Source organism: Pseudophryne corroboree, chromosome 11 (assembly GCF_028390025.1).
Source record: "Pseudophryne corroboree isolate aPseCor3 chromosome 11, aPseCor3.hap2, whole genome shotgun sequence".
Taxonomy (NCBI): Eukaryota; Metazoa; Chordata; class Amphibia; order Anura; family Myobatrachidae; genus Pseudophryne; species Pseudophryne corroboree.
This window is the reverse complement of record NC_086454.1, coordinates 343111577-343131692: the sequence shown is the minus strand read 5'-3', so window position 1 is coordinate 343131692 and position 20116 is coordinate 343111577. Positions and strand designations below refer to the sequence as shown.

The 20116-nt window shown below is 48.0% G+C and overlaps 1 protein-coding gene across 1 annotated transcript in view; it reads left to right on the top strand.

Annotated features, from left to right (window-relative positions):
• The window catches only part of TANGO6 (transport and golgi organization 6 homolog), a 164895-nt gene that overhangs the window by 21939 nt on the left and 122840 nt on the right, over nt 1-20116 (top strand). Inside the window, exon 7 of the mRNA XM_063945922.1 lies at nt 260-333. Coding sequence (XP_063801992.1) covers nt 260-333 — 74 coding nt within the window. The remainder of the gene's footprint in view (nt 1-259; nt 334-20116) is intronic.

Below are 20116 nucleotides of genomic sequence, written 5' to 3'. Positions count from 1 at the left end.
AAGTTTTCTATGGGATTCCCGGGGATATGTGCTGCAGGGTCTGGCAGGAGCTGGATAATCTGGGGCAATTGTTTATGAATACGGAATAGGTGCGCTCAGATACTTTGTATTGTTCTCTTATGCAGGAAAAAGTGAGTGTACAGTATATGGGTGGAAAGGGAACGGGTTTTGGACGACATGCAAGTGTTAACATTGAGCCACAAAGTCTTCTCCCGCAGCTACTGTCCTGTTCTCATCCTTTACTATCTCCCTGTCCTAGAGAAGCCTGCCGCCCCGGGCGAGACGCTGGTATCGGAGGCGGAGCTGACTCAGTGTGTGGAGGACATCGTTAAGGTGAGGAAGTCACCCGTTTCTCAATGGGTTGGTCATCATGAGTTATACAGAGAACGCTGTGGGTTACTGTAATGTAGTCACTGCGTCATGTCCCTCGCCCGCATTTCCTTTCCAAGATTTCCCCCGAAATAGCCACGTTTCTATTTACCGCATTTTCTGCTTTTGCGCTCGTCCTATTCCAGCATCACGCAGGTACCCGCACAGATCATTATTATTTTGGTCCTTCTAACACCATAAAGTTTTACCAACATGGCTTCAAATAAAGTTGTTATTTTATCAACATTGCAGGACAATGAACTAAAGCAGAAGTCTGCACTGTTATTTATCACCCCTCTCTATGTGTAATGCATCTACACCGTGTAACATGGAGGCTAGCCGATGTCTGCACTGTTATTTATCACCCCTCTCTATGTGTAATGCATCTACACCGTGTAACATGGAGGCTAGCCGATGTCTGCACTGTTACTTATCCCCCCTCTATGTGTAATGCATCTACACCGTGTAACATGGAGGCTAGCCGATGTCTGCACTGTTATTTATCACCCCTCTCTATATGTAATGCATCTACACCGTGTAACATGGAGGCTAGCCGATGTCTGCACTGTTACTTATCCCCCCTCTATGTGTAATGCATCTACACCGTGTAACATGGAGGCTAGCCGATGTCTGCACTGTTATTTATCACCCCTCTCTATGTGTAATGCATCTACACCGTGTAACATGGAGGCTAGCCGATGTCTGCACTGTTACTTATCCCCCTCTCTATGTGTAATGCATCTACACCGTGTAACATGGAGGCTAGCCGATGTCTGCACTGTTATTTATCACCCCTCTCTATGTGTAATGCATCTACACCGTGTAACATGGAGGCTAGCCGATGTCTGCACTGTTACTTATCCCCCTCTCTATGTGTAATGCATCTACACCGTGTAACATGGAGGCTAGCCGATGTCTGCACTGTTACTTATCCCCCCTCTATGTGTAATGCATCTACACCGTGTAACATGGAGGCTAGCCGATGTCTGCACTGTTACTTATCCCCCCTCTCTATGTGTAATGCATCTACACCGTGTAACATGGAGGCTAGCTGATGTCTACACTGTTACTTATCCCCCTCTCTATGTGTAATGCATCTACACCGTGTAACATGGAGGCTAGCCGATGTCTGCACTGTTACTTATCCCCCTCTATGTGTAATGCATCTACACCGTGTAACATGGAGGCTAGCCGATGACTGCACTGTTACTTATCCCCCCTCTATGTGTAATGCATCTACACCGTGTAACATGGAGGCTAGCCGATGTCTGCACTGTTACTTATCCCCCCTCTCTATGTGTAATGCATCTACACCGTGTAACATGGAGGCTAGCCGATGTCTGCACTGTTACTTATCCCCCCTCTCTATGTGTAATGCATCTACACCGTGTAACATGGAGGCTAGCCGATGTCTACACTGTTACTTATCCCCCTCTCTATGTGTAATGCATCTACACCGTGTAACATGGAGGCTAGCCGATGTCTGCACTGTTACTTATCCCCCTCTCTATGTGTAATGCATCTACACCGTGTAACATGGAGGCTAGCCGATGTCTGCACTGTTATTTATCACCCCTCTCTATGTGTAATGCATCTACACCGTGTAACATGGAGGCTAGCCGATGTCTACACTGTTACTTATCCCCCTCTCTATGTGTAATGCATCTACACCGTGTAACATGGAGGCTAGCCGATGTCTGCACTGTTACTTATCCCCCCTCTATGTGTAATGCATCTACACCGTGTAACATGGAGGCTAGCCGATGTCTACACTGTTACTTATCCCCCCTCTATGTGTAATGCATCTACACCGTGTAACATGGAGGCTAGCCGATGTCTGCACTGTTACTTATCCCCCTCTATGTGTAATGCATCTACACCGTGTAACATGGAGGCTAGCCGATGTCTACACTGTTACTTATCCCCCCTCTATGTGTAATGCATCTACACCGTGTAACATGGAGGCTAGCCGATGTCTACACTGTTACTTATCCCCCTCTCTATGTGTAATGCATCTACACCGTGTAACATGGAGGCTAGCCGATGTCTGCACTGTTACTTATCCCCCCTCTATGTGTAATGCATCTACACCGTGTAACATGGAGGCTAGCCGATGTCTGCACTGTTATTTATCACCCCTCTCTATGTGTAATGCATCTACACCGTGTAACATGGAGGCTAGCCGATGTCTGCACTGTTATTTATCACCCCTCTCTATGTGTAATGCATCTACACCGTGTAACATGGAGGCTAGCCGATGTCTACACTGTTACTTATCCCCCCTCTATGTGTAATGCATCTACACCGTGTAACATGGAGGCTAGCCGATGTCTGCACTGTTATTTATCCCCCCTCTACGTGTAATGCATCTACACCGTGTAACATGGAGGCTAGCCGATGTCTGCACTGTTATTTATCACCCCTCTCTATGTGTAATGCATCTACACCGTGTAACATGGAGGCTAGCCGATGTCTGCACTGTTACTTATCCCCCCTCTACGTGTAATGCATCTACACCGTGTAACATGGAGGCTAGCCGATGTCTGCACTGTTATTTATCACCCCTCTCTATGTGTAATGCATCTACACCGTGTAACATGGAGGCTAGCCGATGTCTGCACTGTTACTTATCCCCCCTCTATGTGTAATGCATCTACACCGTGTAACATGGAGGCTAGCCGATGGCTACACTGTTACTTATCCCCCCTCTATGTGTAATGCATCTACACCGTGTAACATGGAGGCTAGCCGATGTCTACACTGTTACTTATCCCCCCTCTCTATGTGTAATGCATCTACACCGTGTAACATGGAGGCTAGCCGATTTCTGCACTGTTACTTATCCCCCTCTCTATGTGTAATGCATCTACACCGTGTAACATGGAGGCTAGCCGATGTCTACACTGTTACTTATCCCCCTCTCTATGTGTAATGCATCTACACCGTGTAACATGGAGGCTAGCCGATGTCTACACTGTTACTTATCCCCCTCTCTATGTGTAATGCATCTACACCGTGTAACATGGAGGCTAGCCGATGTCTGCACTGTTACTTATCCCCCTCTCTATGTGTAATGCATCTACACCGTGTAACATGGAGGCTAGCCGATGTCTGCACTGTTACTTATCCCCCCTCTATGTGTAATGCATCTACACCGTGTAACATGGAGGCTAGCCGATGTCTGCACTGTTACTTATCCCCCCTCTATGTGTAATGCATCTACACCGTGTAACACGGAGGCTAGCCGATGACTACACTGTTACTTATCCCCCCTCTATGTGTAATGCATCCACACCGTGTAACATGGAGGCTAGCCGATGACTGCACTGTTACTTATCCCCCTCTCTATGTGTAATGCATCTACACCGTGTAACATGGAGGCTAGCCGATGTCTGCACTGTTACTTATCCCCCCTCTATGTGTAATGCATCCACACCGTGTAACATGGAGGCTAGCCGATGACTGCACTGTTACTTATCCCCCTCTCTATGTGTAATGCATCTACACCGTGTAACATGGAGGCTAGCCGATGTCTGCACTGTTACTTATCCCCCCTCTATGTGTAATGCATCTACACCGTGTAACATGGAGGCTAGCCGATGGCTGCACTGTTACTTATCCCCTCTCTATGTGTAATGCATCTACACCGTGTAACATGGAGGCTAGCCGATGTCTGCACTGTTACTTATCCCCCTCTCTATGTGTAATGCATCTACACCGTGTAACATGGAGGCTAGCCGATGTCTGCACTGTTACTTATCCCCCCTCTCTATGTGTAATGCATCTACACCGTGTAACATGGAGGCTAGCCGATGTCTGCACTGTTACTTATCCCCCCTCTATGTGTAATGCATCTACACCGTGTAACATGGAGGCTAGCTGATGTCTGCACTGTTACTTATCCCCCCTCTATGTGTATTGCATCTACACCGTGTAACATGGAGGCTAGCCGATGTCTACACTGTTACTTATCCCCCTCTCTATGTGTAATGCATCTACACCGTGTAACATGGAGGCTAGCCGATGTCTGCACTGTTACTTATCCCCCCTCTATGTGTAATGCATCTACACCGTGTAACATGGAGGCTAGCCGATGTCTACACTGTTACTTATCCCCCTCTCTATGTGTAATGCATCTACACCGTGTAACATGGAGGCTAGCCGATGGCTGCACTGTTACTTATCCCCCCTCTATGTGTAATGCATCTACACCGTGTAACATGGAGGCTAGCCGATGTCTGCACTGTTACTTATCCCCCCTCTCTATGTGTAATGCATCTACACCGTGTAACATGGAGGCTAGCCGATGTCTGCACTGTTACTTATCCCCCCTCTATGTGTAATGCATCTACACCGTGTAACATGGAGGCTAGCTGATGTCTGCACTGTTACTTATCCCCCCTCTATGTGTATTGCATCTACACCGTGTAACATGGAGGCTAGCCGATGTCTACACTGTTACTTATCCCCCTCTCTATGTGTAATGCATCTACACCGTGTAACATGGAGGCTAGCCGATGTCTGCACTGTTACTTATCCCCCCTCTATGTGTAATGCATCTACACCGTGTAACATGGAGGCTAGCCGATGTCTACACTGTTACTTATCCCCCTCTCTATGTGTAATGCATCTACACCGTGTAACATGGAGGCTAGCCGATGGCTGCACTGTTACTTATCCCCCCTCTATGTGTAATGCATCTACACCGTGTAACATGGATGCTAGCCGATGTCTGCACTGTTACTTATCCCCCCTCTATGTGTAATGCATCTACACCGTGTAACATGGAGGATAGCTGATGGCTACACTGTTACTTATCCCCCCTCTATGTGTAATGCATCTACACCATGTAACATGGAGGATAGCTGATGTCTACACTGTTACTTATCCCCCTCTCTATGTGTAATGCATCTACACCGTGTAACATGGAGGCTAGCCGATGTCTACACTGTTACTTATCCCCCCTCTCTATGTGTGATGCATCTACACCGTGTAACATGGAGGCTAGCCGATGTCTGCACTGTTACTTATCCCCCCTCTATGTGTAATGCATCTACACCGTGTAACATGGAGGCTAGCCGATGGCTGCACTGTTACTTATCCCCCCTCTATGTGTAATGCATCTACACCGTGTAACATGGAGGCTAGCCGATGTCTGCACTGTTACTTATCCCCCCTCTCTATGTGTAATGCATCTACACCGTGTAACATGGAGGCTAGCCGATGTCTGCACTGTTACTTATCCCCCCTCTATGTGTAATGCATCTACACCGTGTAACATGGAGGCTAGCCGATGTCTGCACTGTTACTTATCCCCCTCTCTATGTGTAATGCATCTACACCGTGTAACATGGAGGCTAGCCGATGTCTGCACTGTTACTTATCCCCCTCTCTATGTGTAATGCATCTACACCGTGTAACATGGAGGCTAGCCGATGTCTGCACTGTTACTTATCCCCCCTCTCTATGTGTAATGCATCTACACCGTGTAACATGGAGGCTAGCCGATGTCTGCACTGTTACTTATCCCCCTCTCTATGTGTAATGCATCTACACCGTGTAACATGGAGGCTAGCCGATGTCTACACTGTTACTTATCCCCCTCTCTATGTGTAATGCATCTACACCGTGTAACATGGAGGCTAGCCGATGTCTGCACTGTTACTTATCTCCCCTCTCTATGTGTAATGCATCTACACCGTGTAACATGGAGGCTAGCCGATGTCTACACTGTTACTTATCCCCCCTCTATGTGTAATGCATCTACACTGTGTAACATGGAGGCTAGCCGATGTCTACACTGTTACTTATCCCCCTCTCTATGTGTAATGCATCTACACCGTGTAACATGGAGGCTAGCCGATGTCTGCACTGTTACTTATCTCCCCTCTCTATGTGTAATGCATCTACAACGTGTAACATGGAGGCTAGCCGATGTCTGCACTGTTACTTATCCCCCCTCTCTATGTGTAATGCATCTACACCGTGTAACATGGAGGCTAGCTTATGTCTGCACTGTTACTTATCTCCCCTCTCTATGTGTAATGCATCTACACCGTGTAACATGGAGGCTAGCTGATGTCTACACTGTTACTTATCCCCCTCTCTATGTGTAATGCATCTACACCGTGTAACATGGAGGCTAGCCGATGTCTACACTGTTACTTATCCCCCCTCTATGTGTAATGCATCTACACCGTGTAACATGGAGGCTGTCACAACTGAGGGCCTGAGCTGACGGGAGGCAGCCTCAGTTGTAGGGGCTGAGATGTACCGGAACCTGGGAGGTTGTATCAGACCCCTGGACATGTAAGTAACATGAATAATAACTGCCCGAAGGCGTGACCACGACAACTTAGATAAAAGTCAATGATGTTTATTATGACAACTCCGCATCACAGCAGCAATAAAAGAAAACGTAAAAGTCAGCAAAGAATAAATACAGTTCCTGAGTACTACAGCATGGCAGGAGCCACAGGGCACTGGTAGTGTGAGATAGTTCTTATGATCTTCTAGATGGAAAGTCCTTACCAGGCCCGGCTGTAGCAATGGAGATAACCCAGGATTGTACCAGCTGGTGTTCCAGGAAGAGCTGGGTTGCTGAAGGTAAAACAGCTGCTGTGGATACTGGCTGGAACCAGACTGTTAGCACGGAGTGGATACTGGCTGGAACCAGTTAAATAATAAATGAACTTTGGGAGCGATGAAATGTGAACTGAAATGTAGAACTTGAGAGCGGAGAAATAATAATTCCGGTGGAGAGTGGTAAAGTGTAGAAAGGACACCGGCCCTTTAAGGGAAGCTGTATTCTGCTGGAAGCTGAGGCTGGAAGCAGATAGTGTTGTAGCTGGAAACAGATGAATCCACAATGGATTGGAGAGTCAGGCTACACCGCAGGTGGAATGCTGGTGCGGGTCTCTATGGTGGAAGTCTTGAGACAGGAGCTGGAACCTGGAAGACAATCATAGAAGAGAGACAAACAGGAACTAGGTTTGACAACCAAAGCACTGACGTCTTCCTTGCTCAGGCACAGCTTACTTATACCTGCAGCAAGGAAGGGGTTGGCTAGGCAATTATGCAAATCAACAATACAAACAGCAGATTGGTGGAAATGATCAGATGACAGAATCCAAGATGGCTGCGCCCATGCAGACACTTGGAGGGAAGTTTGGTTTGTAATCCATGTGGTCTGGGAAACAGTAATGGCGGCGCCGGCCACCGGAGACAGGAGACGCCAGGCTGATAGATGCACATTTAACCACGCGGGCACAGCGGAGGCCGCGGCTGATGAAAACACCACTCTGACACTCTGCATGTGGAAACTCAGGAACAGCAGAATCTGGTCCTGGAACGCTGAGCCCGCCTTAGGAGGCATCTGAAGGGTAAGTAATGGCGTCCAGATACCCGGATCGTGACAGCACCCCCCCCTTTAGGAGTGGCCCCAGGACACTTCTTAGGCTTTAAAGGAAACTTTGCGTGGAAATTTCGGACCAAGGCAGGAGCATGGACGTCAGAGGCATTGGTCCAAGAGCGTTCTTCAGGACCATAGCCCTTCCAGTCAATGAGATACTGAAGTTGACCGTAACGGTGACGTGAGTCCAGGATCTTGGCCACTTCATACTCAACGCCTCGTTGAGTTTGGACTTTCGGAGTTGGTGGAAGTGAGGAATGAAACCGATTCAAGATTAGCGGTTTCAACAGGGAAACATGGAATGTCCTGGGTATTTTTAAGAAGGGAGGTAACTGGAGTCTGTAAGCAACAGGATTGATGACTTGATCAATTTTGAAAGGACCGATGTAGCGAGGTGCAAACTTCATACTGGGAACTCTTAACCTCAAATTCTTCGTGGATAACCATACCCGATCACCCACCTTGAGAGCAGGAACTGCTCGACGCTTCTTATCCGCAAACTTCTTGTACCTGAACGATGCCTTGAGCAGAGCTGATCGTACGCTCTTCCAGATATTGGCAAACTGATGCAAGGTGATATCCACTGCGGGAACAGAAGTTGCTGGAAGCGGTTGGAACTCAGGGACTTTAGGGTGGAATCCAAAGTTGGTGAAGAATGGTGTTGAAGAAGATGAAGAATGATACTGGTTGTTATGACAGAACTCGGCCCAGGGAAGTAATTGAACCCAGTCATCTTGAGAGGAGGACACATAGATGCGGAGGAAGGCCTCCAAGTCCTGATTCACCCTCTCAGTTTGACCATTGGTCTGAGGATGGTAAGCCGTGGAAAACTTTAACTTGACTTGGAGGACTTGACATAAACTTCGCCAGAATTTGGCTGTGAATTGAACTCCTCGATCTGAGATAATTTCTTCTGGAAGACCGTGGAGTCGGAAGATCTCTTGTATGAATACTTGAGCCAACTTGGAAGCTGACGGAAGACCGGTGAGAGGAATGAAGTGTGCCATCTTGGTGAACCGGTCAACTACCACCCAGATGGTATTGAACTTGTTGCACATGGGCAAATCTGTAATAAAATCCATCGACAAATGGGTCCATGGTCGACGGGGAACAGATAGTGGAACCAGTTGCCCCGCAGGCGACTGGCGGGATACTTTATGTTGAGCACACTTTGGGCAAGATGCAATAAACTCCAAAACGTCCTTTTTCAGAGTTGGCCACCAATAGGACCTAGAGATAAACTCCAGGGTTTTTTGGATACCTGTATGTCCGGCAAAACGGGAAGCATGGGCCCAATGCATGAGCTTCTTCCTTAGTGTCGGCTTCACAAAACTTTTCCCTGATGGGGGCGTAGAGTCCATCCCTACCGTGGAGAATGCCAACGGATTTATAATAGGATGCTTGTCTGAAGACTCTGACTCATTTTCTTGCTCCCATGAGCGGGAAAGGGCATCGGCCTTGCGATTCTGAGAGCCCGGACAGAACTGGAGTTTAAAGTCGAACCTGGAAAAGAAAAGTGCCCATCTGGCCTGACGAGGGTTGAGACATTGTGCGCCTTTTAGATATAGAAGGTTCTTGTGGTCTGTAAGGATGGTGATTGAATGAGAAGCTCCCTCCAACAGATATCTCCACTCCTCTAGAGCGAGCTTGATGGCTAGCAACTCCTGGTCGCCAATGGCATAGTTGCGCTCCGCTGGGGAGAACTTCCGTGAGAAGAAACTGCAAGGATGTAAATGACCATCTTTAGCCCTCTGAGATAACACCGCTCCTACTCCAACGGAGGAGGCATCCACCTCTAAGATGAAAGGAGAGTCGACGTCAGGCTGTTTCAGGACAGGTGCAGAGATGAACCTCTGTTTTAAAAGATGAAAAGCTTGCATGGCTTCTTCAGACCACTTGGACGGGTTAGCACCCTTCTTGGTGAAAGCAGTAATAGGCGCCACAATGGTGGAAAAGTCTCGTATAAACTTTCGGTAATAATTGGCGAACCCTAAGAACCTCTGGACCCCTTTGAGGGTTAAGGGTACTGGCCAATTCTGGATTGCTTGTAGTTTCTCAGGATCCATCTCTAGTCCGGAACCGGACACAATGTACCCTAGAAACGGAATGGACTTGACTTCAAAGACGCATTTCTCTAATTTGCAGTAGAGATGATTGACACGGAGACGGGACAGAACCTCCTTTACCCAGAAACGATGTTCCTCTAAATTGTTGGCAAAAATGAGGATATCATCTAGATAGACCACGACATGACGGTATAGAATGTCTCTGAAGATCTCATTGACGAAATGCTGGAAGACAGCTGGAGCATTGCTCAATCCGAAGGGCATGACGAGGTACTCATAATGTCCGTCACGGGTGTTAAATGCGGTCTTCCACTCGTCACCCTCACGGATCCGGATGAGATTGTATGCACCTCTCAGGTCCAGCTTTGTAAAGATGGTAGCTCCGCTAACTCTGTCAAAGAGCTCAGTAATCAGGGGTAAAGGATAGCGGTTCTTGATGGTAATGTCGTTCAAACCTCTGTAGTCGATGCACGGCCGCAGACCACCATCTTTCTTCTTTACAAAAAAGAAGCCTGCGCCGGCTGGAGAAGAAGAAGGTCGAATGAACCCCTTTGCTAGGTTCTCTTTTATGTATTCCTCCATAGAATGCGTCTCGGGGAGAGACAACGGATAAGTTCGGCCTCGAGGTGGAACCTTCCCTGGAACGAGATCAATCGGGCAGTCCCATTCTCTATGAGGGGGAAGGATATCAGCAGAAGCTTTACTGAACACATCCGTGAAATCTTGATATGGAGGAGGTGGAACATCAGACGACCTGGGGGAGGAGGAACAGACAGGCAACACTTTAAACAAACATGTCTTAGTACAGGAGGAACCCCATGCCAGGATTTGCGTAGTCGTCCAATCAATTGTAGGATTGTGAAGACGGAGCCATGGAAGGCCCAGGACCACAGGATGTGTGGCTCTTGGAATCACTAAAAGTGAAATAAGTTCGGAATGAAGAACTCCCACTCTCAGACGAACTGGTAGAGTCCTTAGAGAAATAACTGTATCAAAAATTTTACTGCCATCCACAGCAGTTAAGGAAAAGGACGAAGGAAGTCTCTCGGTGGGTAGGGACCACCGTTTAACATAGGCTTCGGTAATAAAGTTCCCAGCTGCTCCGGAATCCAGGAGGGCAATGACGTTCTGATAACGTTGAGCAACTTGAAGCGAGACTGGGAGGTTACAATCTTGAGGAGATGGAGAGGAGATCATTACTCCTAGCCGGCCCTCTCCTTGGCGAGCTAGGATTTGGAGTTTCCCGGACGTTTGGGACAGGCATTAATGGTGTGAGACGGAGCTGCACAGTACAAACAGAGAAACTCGGAGAGACGTCTTCGGCGCTCAGCAGGAGTTAAACGGGAACGGACAATTTGCATGGGTTCATCTTTAGTTGGTGACAGTTGGCGAGGAGGAGGAGCAGAAGATTTTGGAGCAGATGATCTTCCACGCTCAGTTGCTCTCTCTCTGAAACGTAAGTCAACTTTCGTACAAAGTGAGATTAACTCATCTAACTTGGAGGGTAAGTCTCTGGTAGCTAACTCATCTTTAATACGCTCGGATAAACCATGCCAGAATGCAGCATACAGGGCCTCGTCGTTCCATGCCAGTTCGGATGCCAGGATCTGGAACTGTATAAGATATTGTCCTACAGTACGTGATCCCTGGCGTAAACGGAGAATCTCAGACGAAGCTGAAGTTACCCGGCCTGGCTCGTCGAAGATGCGCCTGAATGTTGACACGAATGCAGTGTAAGAAGATAGCAGGGTGTCGGACCTCTCCCATAACGGTGATGCCCAATCGAGGGCTGAGCCACTGAGAAGAGAAATAATGTAGGCAATTTTTGTACGGTCACTGGGGAAATTGCCAGGTTGTAGCTCAAACTGAATCTCACACTGGTTGAGAAATCCCCTGCAGAATTTTGGAGATCCGTCAAATTTTGCTGGCGTTGGAAGATGAAGACGTGGAGCAGGAATGGGTAAGGTGGGTGGGGTTATAGCTGGAGTCACTGTGGTTGACGCACCAGACGCGCCTGATCCACGGAGAGTGGTCTGAATCCCATCCAGCCGAGTAGAGAGATCCTGGAGACAGCGGATGATGTGGCCCTGTGCAGCCTCCTGATGTTCTAGTCGGGCTGCCAGTTCTTGCATCGGCCTGGCCGCTTGATCCTGGTCTCCGGCTGGATTCATTAGGTCAGTGCTTACTGTCACAACTGAGGGCCTGAGCTGACGGGAGGCAGCCTCAGTTGTAGGGGCTGAGATGTACCGGAACCTGGGAGGTTGTATCAGACCCCTGGACATGTAAGTAACATGAATAATAACTGCCCGAAGGCGTGACCACGACAACTTAGATAAAAGTCAATGATGTTTATTATGACAACTCCGCATCACAGCAGCAATAAAAGAAAACGTAAAAGTCAGCAAAGAATAAATACAGTTCCTGAGTACTACAGCATGGCAGGAGCCACAGGGCACTGGTAGTGTGAGATAGTTCTTATGATCTTCTAGATGGAAAGTCCTTACCAGGCCCGGCTGTAGCAATGGAGATAACCCAGGATTGTACCAGCTGGTGTTCCAGGAAGAGCTGGGTTGCTGAAGGTAAAACAGCTGCTGTGGATACTGGCTGGAACCAGACTGTTAGCACGGAGTGGATACTGGCTGGAACCAGTTAAATAATAAATGAACTTTGGGAGCGATGAAATGTGAACTGAAATGTAGAACTTGAGAGCGGAGAAATAATAATTCCGGTGGAGAGTGGTAAAGTGTAGAAAGGACACCGGCCCTTTAAGGGAAGCTGTATTCTGCTGGAAGCTGAGGCTGGAAGCAGATAGTGTTGTAGCTGGAAACAGATGAATCCACAATGGATTGGAGAGTCAGGCTACACCGCAGGTGGAATGCTGGTGCGGGTCTCTATGGTGGAAGTCTTGAGACAGGAGCTGGAACCTGGAAGACAATCATAGAAGAGAGACAAACAGGAACTAGGTTTGACAACCAAAGCACTGACGTCTTCCTTGCTCAGGCACAGCTTACTTATACCTGCAGCAAGGAAGGGGTTGGCTAGGCAATTATGCAAATCAACAATACAAACAGCAGATTGGTGGAAATGATCAGATGACAGAATCCAAGATGGCTGCGCCCATGCAGACACTTGGAGGGAAGTTTGGTTTGTAATCCATGTGGTCTGGGAAACAGTAATGGCGGCGCCGGCCACCGGAGACAGGAGACGCCAGGCTGATAGATGCACATTTAACCACGCGGGCACAGCGGAGGCCGCGGCTGATGAAAACACCACTCTGACACTCTGCATGTGGAAACTCAGGAACAGCGGAATCTGGTCCTGGAACGCTGAGCCCGCCTTAGGAGGCATCTGAAGGGTAAGTAATGGCGTCCAGATACCCGGATCGTGACAGAGGCTAGCCGATGTCTGCACTGTTACTTATCCCCCCTCTATGTGTAATGCATCTACACCGTGTAACATGGAGGCTAGCCGATGTCTGCACTGTTACTTATCCCCCCTCTATGTGTAATGCATCTACACCGTGTAACATGGAGGCTAGCCGATGTCTGCACTGTTACTTATCCCCCCCTCTATGTGTAATGCATCTACACCGTGTAACATGGAGGCTAGCTGATGACTGCACTGTTACTTATCCCCCCTCTATGTGTAATGCATCTACACCGTGTAACATGGAGGCTAGCCGATGTCTGCACTGTTACTTATCCCCCCTCTATGTGTAATGCATCTACACCGTGTAACATGGAGGCTAGCTGATGGCTGCACTGTTACTTATCCCCCCTCTATGTGTAATGCATCTACACCGTGTAACATGGAGGCTAGCTGATGTCTGCACTGTTACTTATCCCCCCTCTATGTGTAATGCATCTACACCGTGTAACATGGAGGCTAGCCGATGCCTACACTGTTACTTATCCCCCCTCTCTATGTGTAATGCATCTACACCGTGTAACATGGAGGCTAGCCGATGTCTGCACTGTTACTTATCCCCCCTCTATGTGTAATGCATCTACACCGTGTAACATGGAGGCTAGCTGATGGCTGCACTGTTACTTATCCCCCCTCTATGTGTAATGCATCTACACCGTGTAACATGGAGGCTAGCCGATGTCTACACTGTTACTTATCCCCCTCTCTATGTGTAATGCATCTACACCGTGTAACATGGAGGCTAGCCGATGTCTACACTGTTACTTATCCCCCCTCTATGTGTAATGCATCTACACCGTGTAACATGGAGGCTAGCTGATGTCTGCACTGTTACTTATCCCCCCTCTATGTGTAATGCATCTACACCGTGTAACATGGAGGCTAGCCGATGTCTGCACTGTTACTTATCCCCCCTCTATGTGTAATGCATCTACACCGTGTAACATGGAGGCTAGCCGTTGTCTGCACTGTTACTTATCCCCCTCTCTATGTGTAATGCATCTACACCGTGTAACATGGAGGCTAGCCGATGACTGCACTGTTACTTATCCCCTCTCTTTATGTAATGCATCTACACCGTGTAACATGGAGGCTAGCCGATGTCTGCACTGTTACTTATCCCCCCTCTCTATGTGTAATGCATCTACACCGTGTAACATGGAGGCTAGCCGATGTCTGCACTGTTACTTATCCCCTCTCTATGTGTAATGCATCTACAACGTGTAACATGGAGGCTAGCCGATGTCTGCACTGTTACTTATCCCCCCTCTCTATGTGTAATGCATCTACACCGTGTAACATGGAGGCTAGCCGATGTCTGCACTGTTACTTATCCCCTCTCTATGTGTAATGCATCTACAACGTGTAACATGGAGGCTAGCCGATGTCTGCACTGTTACTTATCCCCCTCTCTATGTGTAATGCATCTACACCGTGTAACATGGAGGATAGCCGATGTCTGCACTGTTACTTATCCCCCCTCTATGTGTAATGCATCTACACCGTGTAACATGGAGGCTAGCTGATGTCTGCACTGTTACTTATCCCCCCTCTCTATGTGTAATGCATCTACACCGTGTAACATGGAGGCTAGCCGATGTCTGCACTGTTACTTATCCCCTCTCTATGTGTAATGCATCTACACCGTGTAACATGGAGGCTAGCCGATGTCTACACTGTTACTTATCCCCCCTCTATGTGTAATGCATCTACACCGTGTAACATGGAGGCTAGCCGATGACTGCACTGTTACTTATCCCCCCTCTATGTGTAATGCATCTACACCGTGTAACATGGAGGCTAGCCGATGTCTACACTGTTACTTATCCCCCCTCTATGTGTAATGCATCTACACCGTGTAACATGGAGGCTAGCTGATGTCTACACTGTTACTTATCCCCCTCTCTATGTGTAATGCATCTACACCGTGTAACATGGAGGCTAGCCGATGTCTGCACTGTTACTTATCCCCCCTCTATGTGTAATGCATCTACACCGTGTAACATGGAGGCTAGCCGATGACTGCACTGTTACTTATCCCCCCTCTATGTGTAATGCATCTACACCGTGTAACATGGAGGCTAGCCGATGACTGCACTGTTACTTATCCCCCCTCTATGTGTAATGCATCTACACCGTGTAACATGGAGGCTAGCCGATGTCTGCACTGTTACTTATCCCCCCTCTCTATGTGTAATGCATCTACACCGTGTAACATGGAGGCTAGCCGATGTCTGCACTGTTACTTATCCCCTCTCTATGTGTAATGCATCTACACCGTGTAACATGGAGGCTAGCCGATGTCTGCACTGTTACTTATCCCCCTCTCTATGTGTAATGCATCTACACCGTGTAACATGGAGGCTAGCCGATGTCTGCACTGTTACTTATCCCCTCTCTATGTGTAATGCATCTACAACGTGTAACATGGAGGCTAGCCGATGTCTGCACTGTTACTTATCCCCCTCTCTATGTGTAATGCATCTACACCGTGTAACATGGAGGCTAGCCGATGTCTGCACTGTTACTTATCCCCCCTCTCTATGTGTAATGCATCTACACCGTGTAACATGGAGGCTAGCCGATGTCTGCACTGTTACTTATCCCCTCTCTATGTGTAATGCATCTACAACGTGTAACATGGAGGCTAGCCGATGTCTGCACTGTTACTTATCCCCCTCTCTATGTGTAATGCATCTACACCGTGTAACATGGAGGCTAGCCGATGACTGCACTGTTACTTATCCCCCCTCTATGTGTAATGCATCTACACCGTGTAACATGGAGGCTAGCCGATGTCTGCACTGTTACTTATCCCCCCTCTCTATGTGTAATGCATCTACACCGTGTAACATGGAGGCTAGCCGATGTCTGCACTGTTACTTATCCCCTCTCTATGTGTAATGCATCTACACCGTGTAACATGGAGGCTAGCCGATGTCTGCACTGTTACTTATCCCCCCTCTCTATGTGTAATGCATCTACACCGTGTAACATGGAGGCTAGCCGATGTCTGCACTGTTACTTATCCCCCCTCTCTATGTGTAATGCATCTACACCGTGTAACATGGAGGCTAGCCGATGTCTACACTGTTACTTATCCCCCCTCTATGTGTAATGCATCTACACCGTGTAACATGGAGGCTAGCCGATGTCTGCACTGTTATTTATCACCCCTCTCTATATGTAATGCATCTACACCGTGTAACATGGAGGCTAGCCGATGTCTGCACTGTTACTTATCCCCCTCTCTATGTGTAATGCATCTACACCGTGTAACATGGAGGCTAGCCGATGTCTGCACTGTTACTTATCCCCCCTCTATGTGTAATGCATCTACACCGTGTAACATGGAGGCTAGCCGATGTCTGCACTGTTACTTATCCCCCCTCTATGTGTAATGCATCTACACCGTGTAACATGGAGGCTAGCCGATGACTGCACTGTTACTTATCCCCCCTCTATGTGTAATGCATCTACACCGTGTAACATGGAGGCTAGCCGATGTCTGCACTGTTACTTATCCCCCCTCTCTATGTGTAATGCATCTACACCGTGTAACATGGAGGCTAGCCGATGACTGCACTGTTACTTATCCCCCCTCTATGTGTAATGCATCTACACCGTGTAACATGGAGGCTAGCTGATGTCTGCACTGTTACTTATCCCCCCTCTATGTGTAATGCATCTACACCGTGTAACATGGAGGCTAGCCGATGTCTGCACTGTTACTTATCCCCCTCTCTATGTGTAATGCATCTACACCGTGTAACATGGAGGCTAGCCGATGTCTGCACTGTTACTTATCCCCCTCTCTATGTGTAATGCATCTACACCGTGTAACATGGAGGCTAGCCGATGTCTGCACTGTTACTTATCCCCCCTCTCTATGTGTAATGCATCTACACCGTGTAACATGGAGGCTAGCCGATGTCTGCACTGTTACTTATCCCCCCTCTCTATGTGTAATGCATCTACACCGTGTAACATGGAGGCTAGCCGATGTCTGCACTGTTACTTATCCCCTCTCTATGTGTAATGCATCTACAACGTGTAACATGGAGGCTAGCCGATGTCTGCACTGTTACTTATCCCCCCTCTCTATGTGTAATGCATCTACACCGTGTAACATGGAGGCTAGCCGATGTCTGCACTGTTACTTATCCCCCTCTCTATGTGTAATGCATCTACACCGTGTAACATGGAGGCTAGCCGATGTCTGCACTGTTACTTATCCCCCTCTCTATGTGTAATGCATCTACACCGTGTAACATGGAGGATAGCCGATGTCTGCACTGTTACTTATCCCCCCTCTATGTGTAATGCATCTACACCGTGTAACATGGAGGCTAGCCGATGTCTGCACTGTTACTTATCCCCCCTCTCTATGTGTAATGCATCTACACCGTGTAACATGGAGGCTAGCTGATGTCTACACTGTTACTTATCCCCCCTCTATGTGTAATGCATCTACACCGTGTAACATGGAGGCTCGCCGATGTCTACACTGTTACTTATCCCCCCTCTATGTGTAATGCATCCACACCGTGTAACATGGAGGCTAGCCGATGTCTGCACTGTTACTTATCCCCCTCTATGTGTAATGCATCTACACCGTGTAACATGGAGGCTAGCCGATGTCTGCACTGTTACTTATCCCCCCCTCTCTATGTGTAATGCATCTACACCGTGTAACATGGAGGCTAGCCGATGACTGCACTGTTACTTATCCCCCCTCTATGTGTAATGCATCTACACCGTGTAACATGGAGGCTAGCCGATGTCTGCACTGTTACTTATCCCCCTCTCTATGTGTAATGCATCTACACCGTGTTACATGGAGGCTAGCCTATGTCTGCACTGTTACTTATCCCCCTCTCTATGTGTAATGCATCTACACCGTGTAACATGGAGGCTAGCCGATGTCTGCACTGTTACTTATCCCCCTCTCTATGTGTAATGCATCTACACCGTGTAACATGGAGGCTAGCCGATGTCTACACTGTTACTTATCCCCCCTCTCTATGTGTAATGCATCTACACCGTGTTACATGGAGGCTAGCCTATGTCTGCACTGTTACTTATCCCCCTCTCTATGTGTAATGCATCTACACCGTGTTACATGGAGGCTAGCCTATGTCTGCACTGTTACTTATCCCCCTCTCTATGTGTAATGCATCTACACCGTGTAACATGGAGGCTAGCCGATGTCTGCACTGTTACTTATCCCCCCTCTATGTGTAATGCATCTACACCGTGTAACATGGAGGCTAGCCGATGTCTACACTGTTACTTATCCCCCCTCTCTATGTGTAATGCATCTACACCGTGTAACATGGAGGCTAGCCGATGTCTACACTGTTACTTATCCCCCTCTATGTGTAATGCATCTACACCGTGTAACATGGAGGCTAGCCGATGTCTACACTGTTACTTATCCCCCCTCTATGTGTAATGCATCTACACCGTGTAACATGGAGGCTAGCCGATGACTGCACTGTTACTTATCCCCCTCTCTATGTGTAATGCATCTACACCGTGTAACATGGAGGCTAGCCGATGTCTACACTGTTACTTATCCCCCCTCTATGTGTAATGCATCCACACCGTGTAACATGGAGGCTAGCCGATGTCTGCACTGTTACTTATCCCCCCTCTATGTGTAATGCATCTACACCGTGTAACATGGAGGCTAGCCGATGTCTGCACTGTTACTTATCCCCCCTCTATGTGTAATGCATCTACACCGTGTAACATGGAGGCTAGCTGATGTCTGCACTGTTACTTATCCCCCCTCTATGTGTAATGCATCTACACCGTGTAACATGGAGGCTAGCTGATGTCTACACTGTTACTTATCCCCCTCTCTATGTGTAATGCATCTACAACGTGTAACATGGAGGCTAGCCGATGTCTGCACTGTTACTTATCCCCCCTCTATGTGTAATGCATCTACACCGTGTAACATGGAGGCTAGCCGATGACTGCACTGTTACTTATCCCCCCTCTATGTGTAATGCATCTACACCGTGTAACATGGAGGCTAGCCGATGTCTGCACTGTTACTTATCCCCCCTCTATGTGTAATGCATCTACACCGTGTAACATGGAGGCTAGCCGATGTCTGCACTATTACTTATCCCCCTCTCTATGTGTAATGCATCTACACAGTGTAACATGGAGGCTAGCCGATGTCTGCACTGTTACTTATCCCCCTCTCTATGTGTAATGCATCTACACCGTGTAACATGGAGGCTAGCCGATGTCTGCACTGTTACTTATCCCCCTCTCTATGTGTAATGCATCTACACCGTGTAACATGGAGGCTAGCCGATGTCTGCACTGTTACTTATCCCCCTCTCTATGTGTAATGCATCTACACCGTGTAACATGGAGGCTAGCCGATGTCTGCACTGTTACTTATCCCCCCTCTCTATGTGTAATGCATCTACACCGTGTAACATGGAGGCTAGCCGATGTCTACACTGTTACTTATCCCCCTCTCTATGTGTAATGCATCTACACCGTGTAACATGGAGGCTAGCCGATGACTGCACTGTTACTTATCCCCCCTCTATGTGTAATGCATCTACACCGTGTTACATGGAGGCTAGCCGATGTCTACACTGTTACTTATCCCCCTCTCTATGTGTAATGCATCTACACCGTGTAACATGGAGGCTAGCCGATGTCTGCACTGTTACTTATCCCCCTCTCTATGTGTAATGCATCTACACCGTGTAACATGGAGGCTAGCCGATGTCTGCACTGTTACTTATCCCCCTCTCTATGTGTAATGCATCTACACCGTGTAACATGGAGGCTAGCCGATGTCTGCACTGTT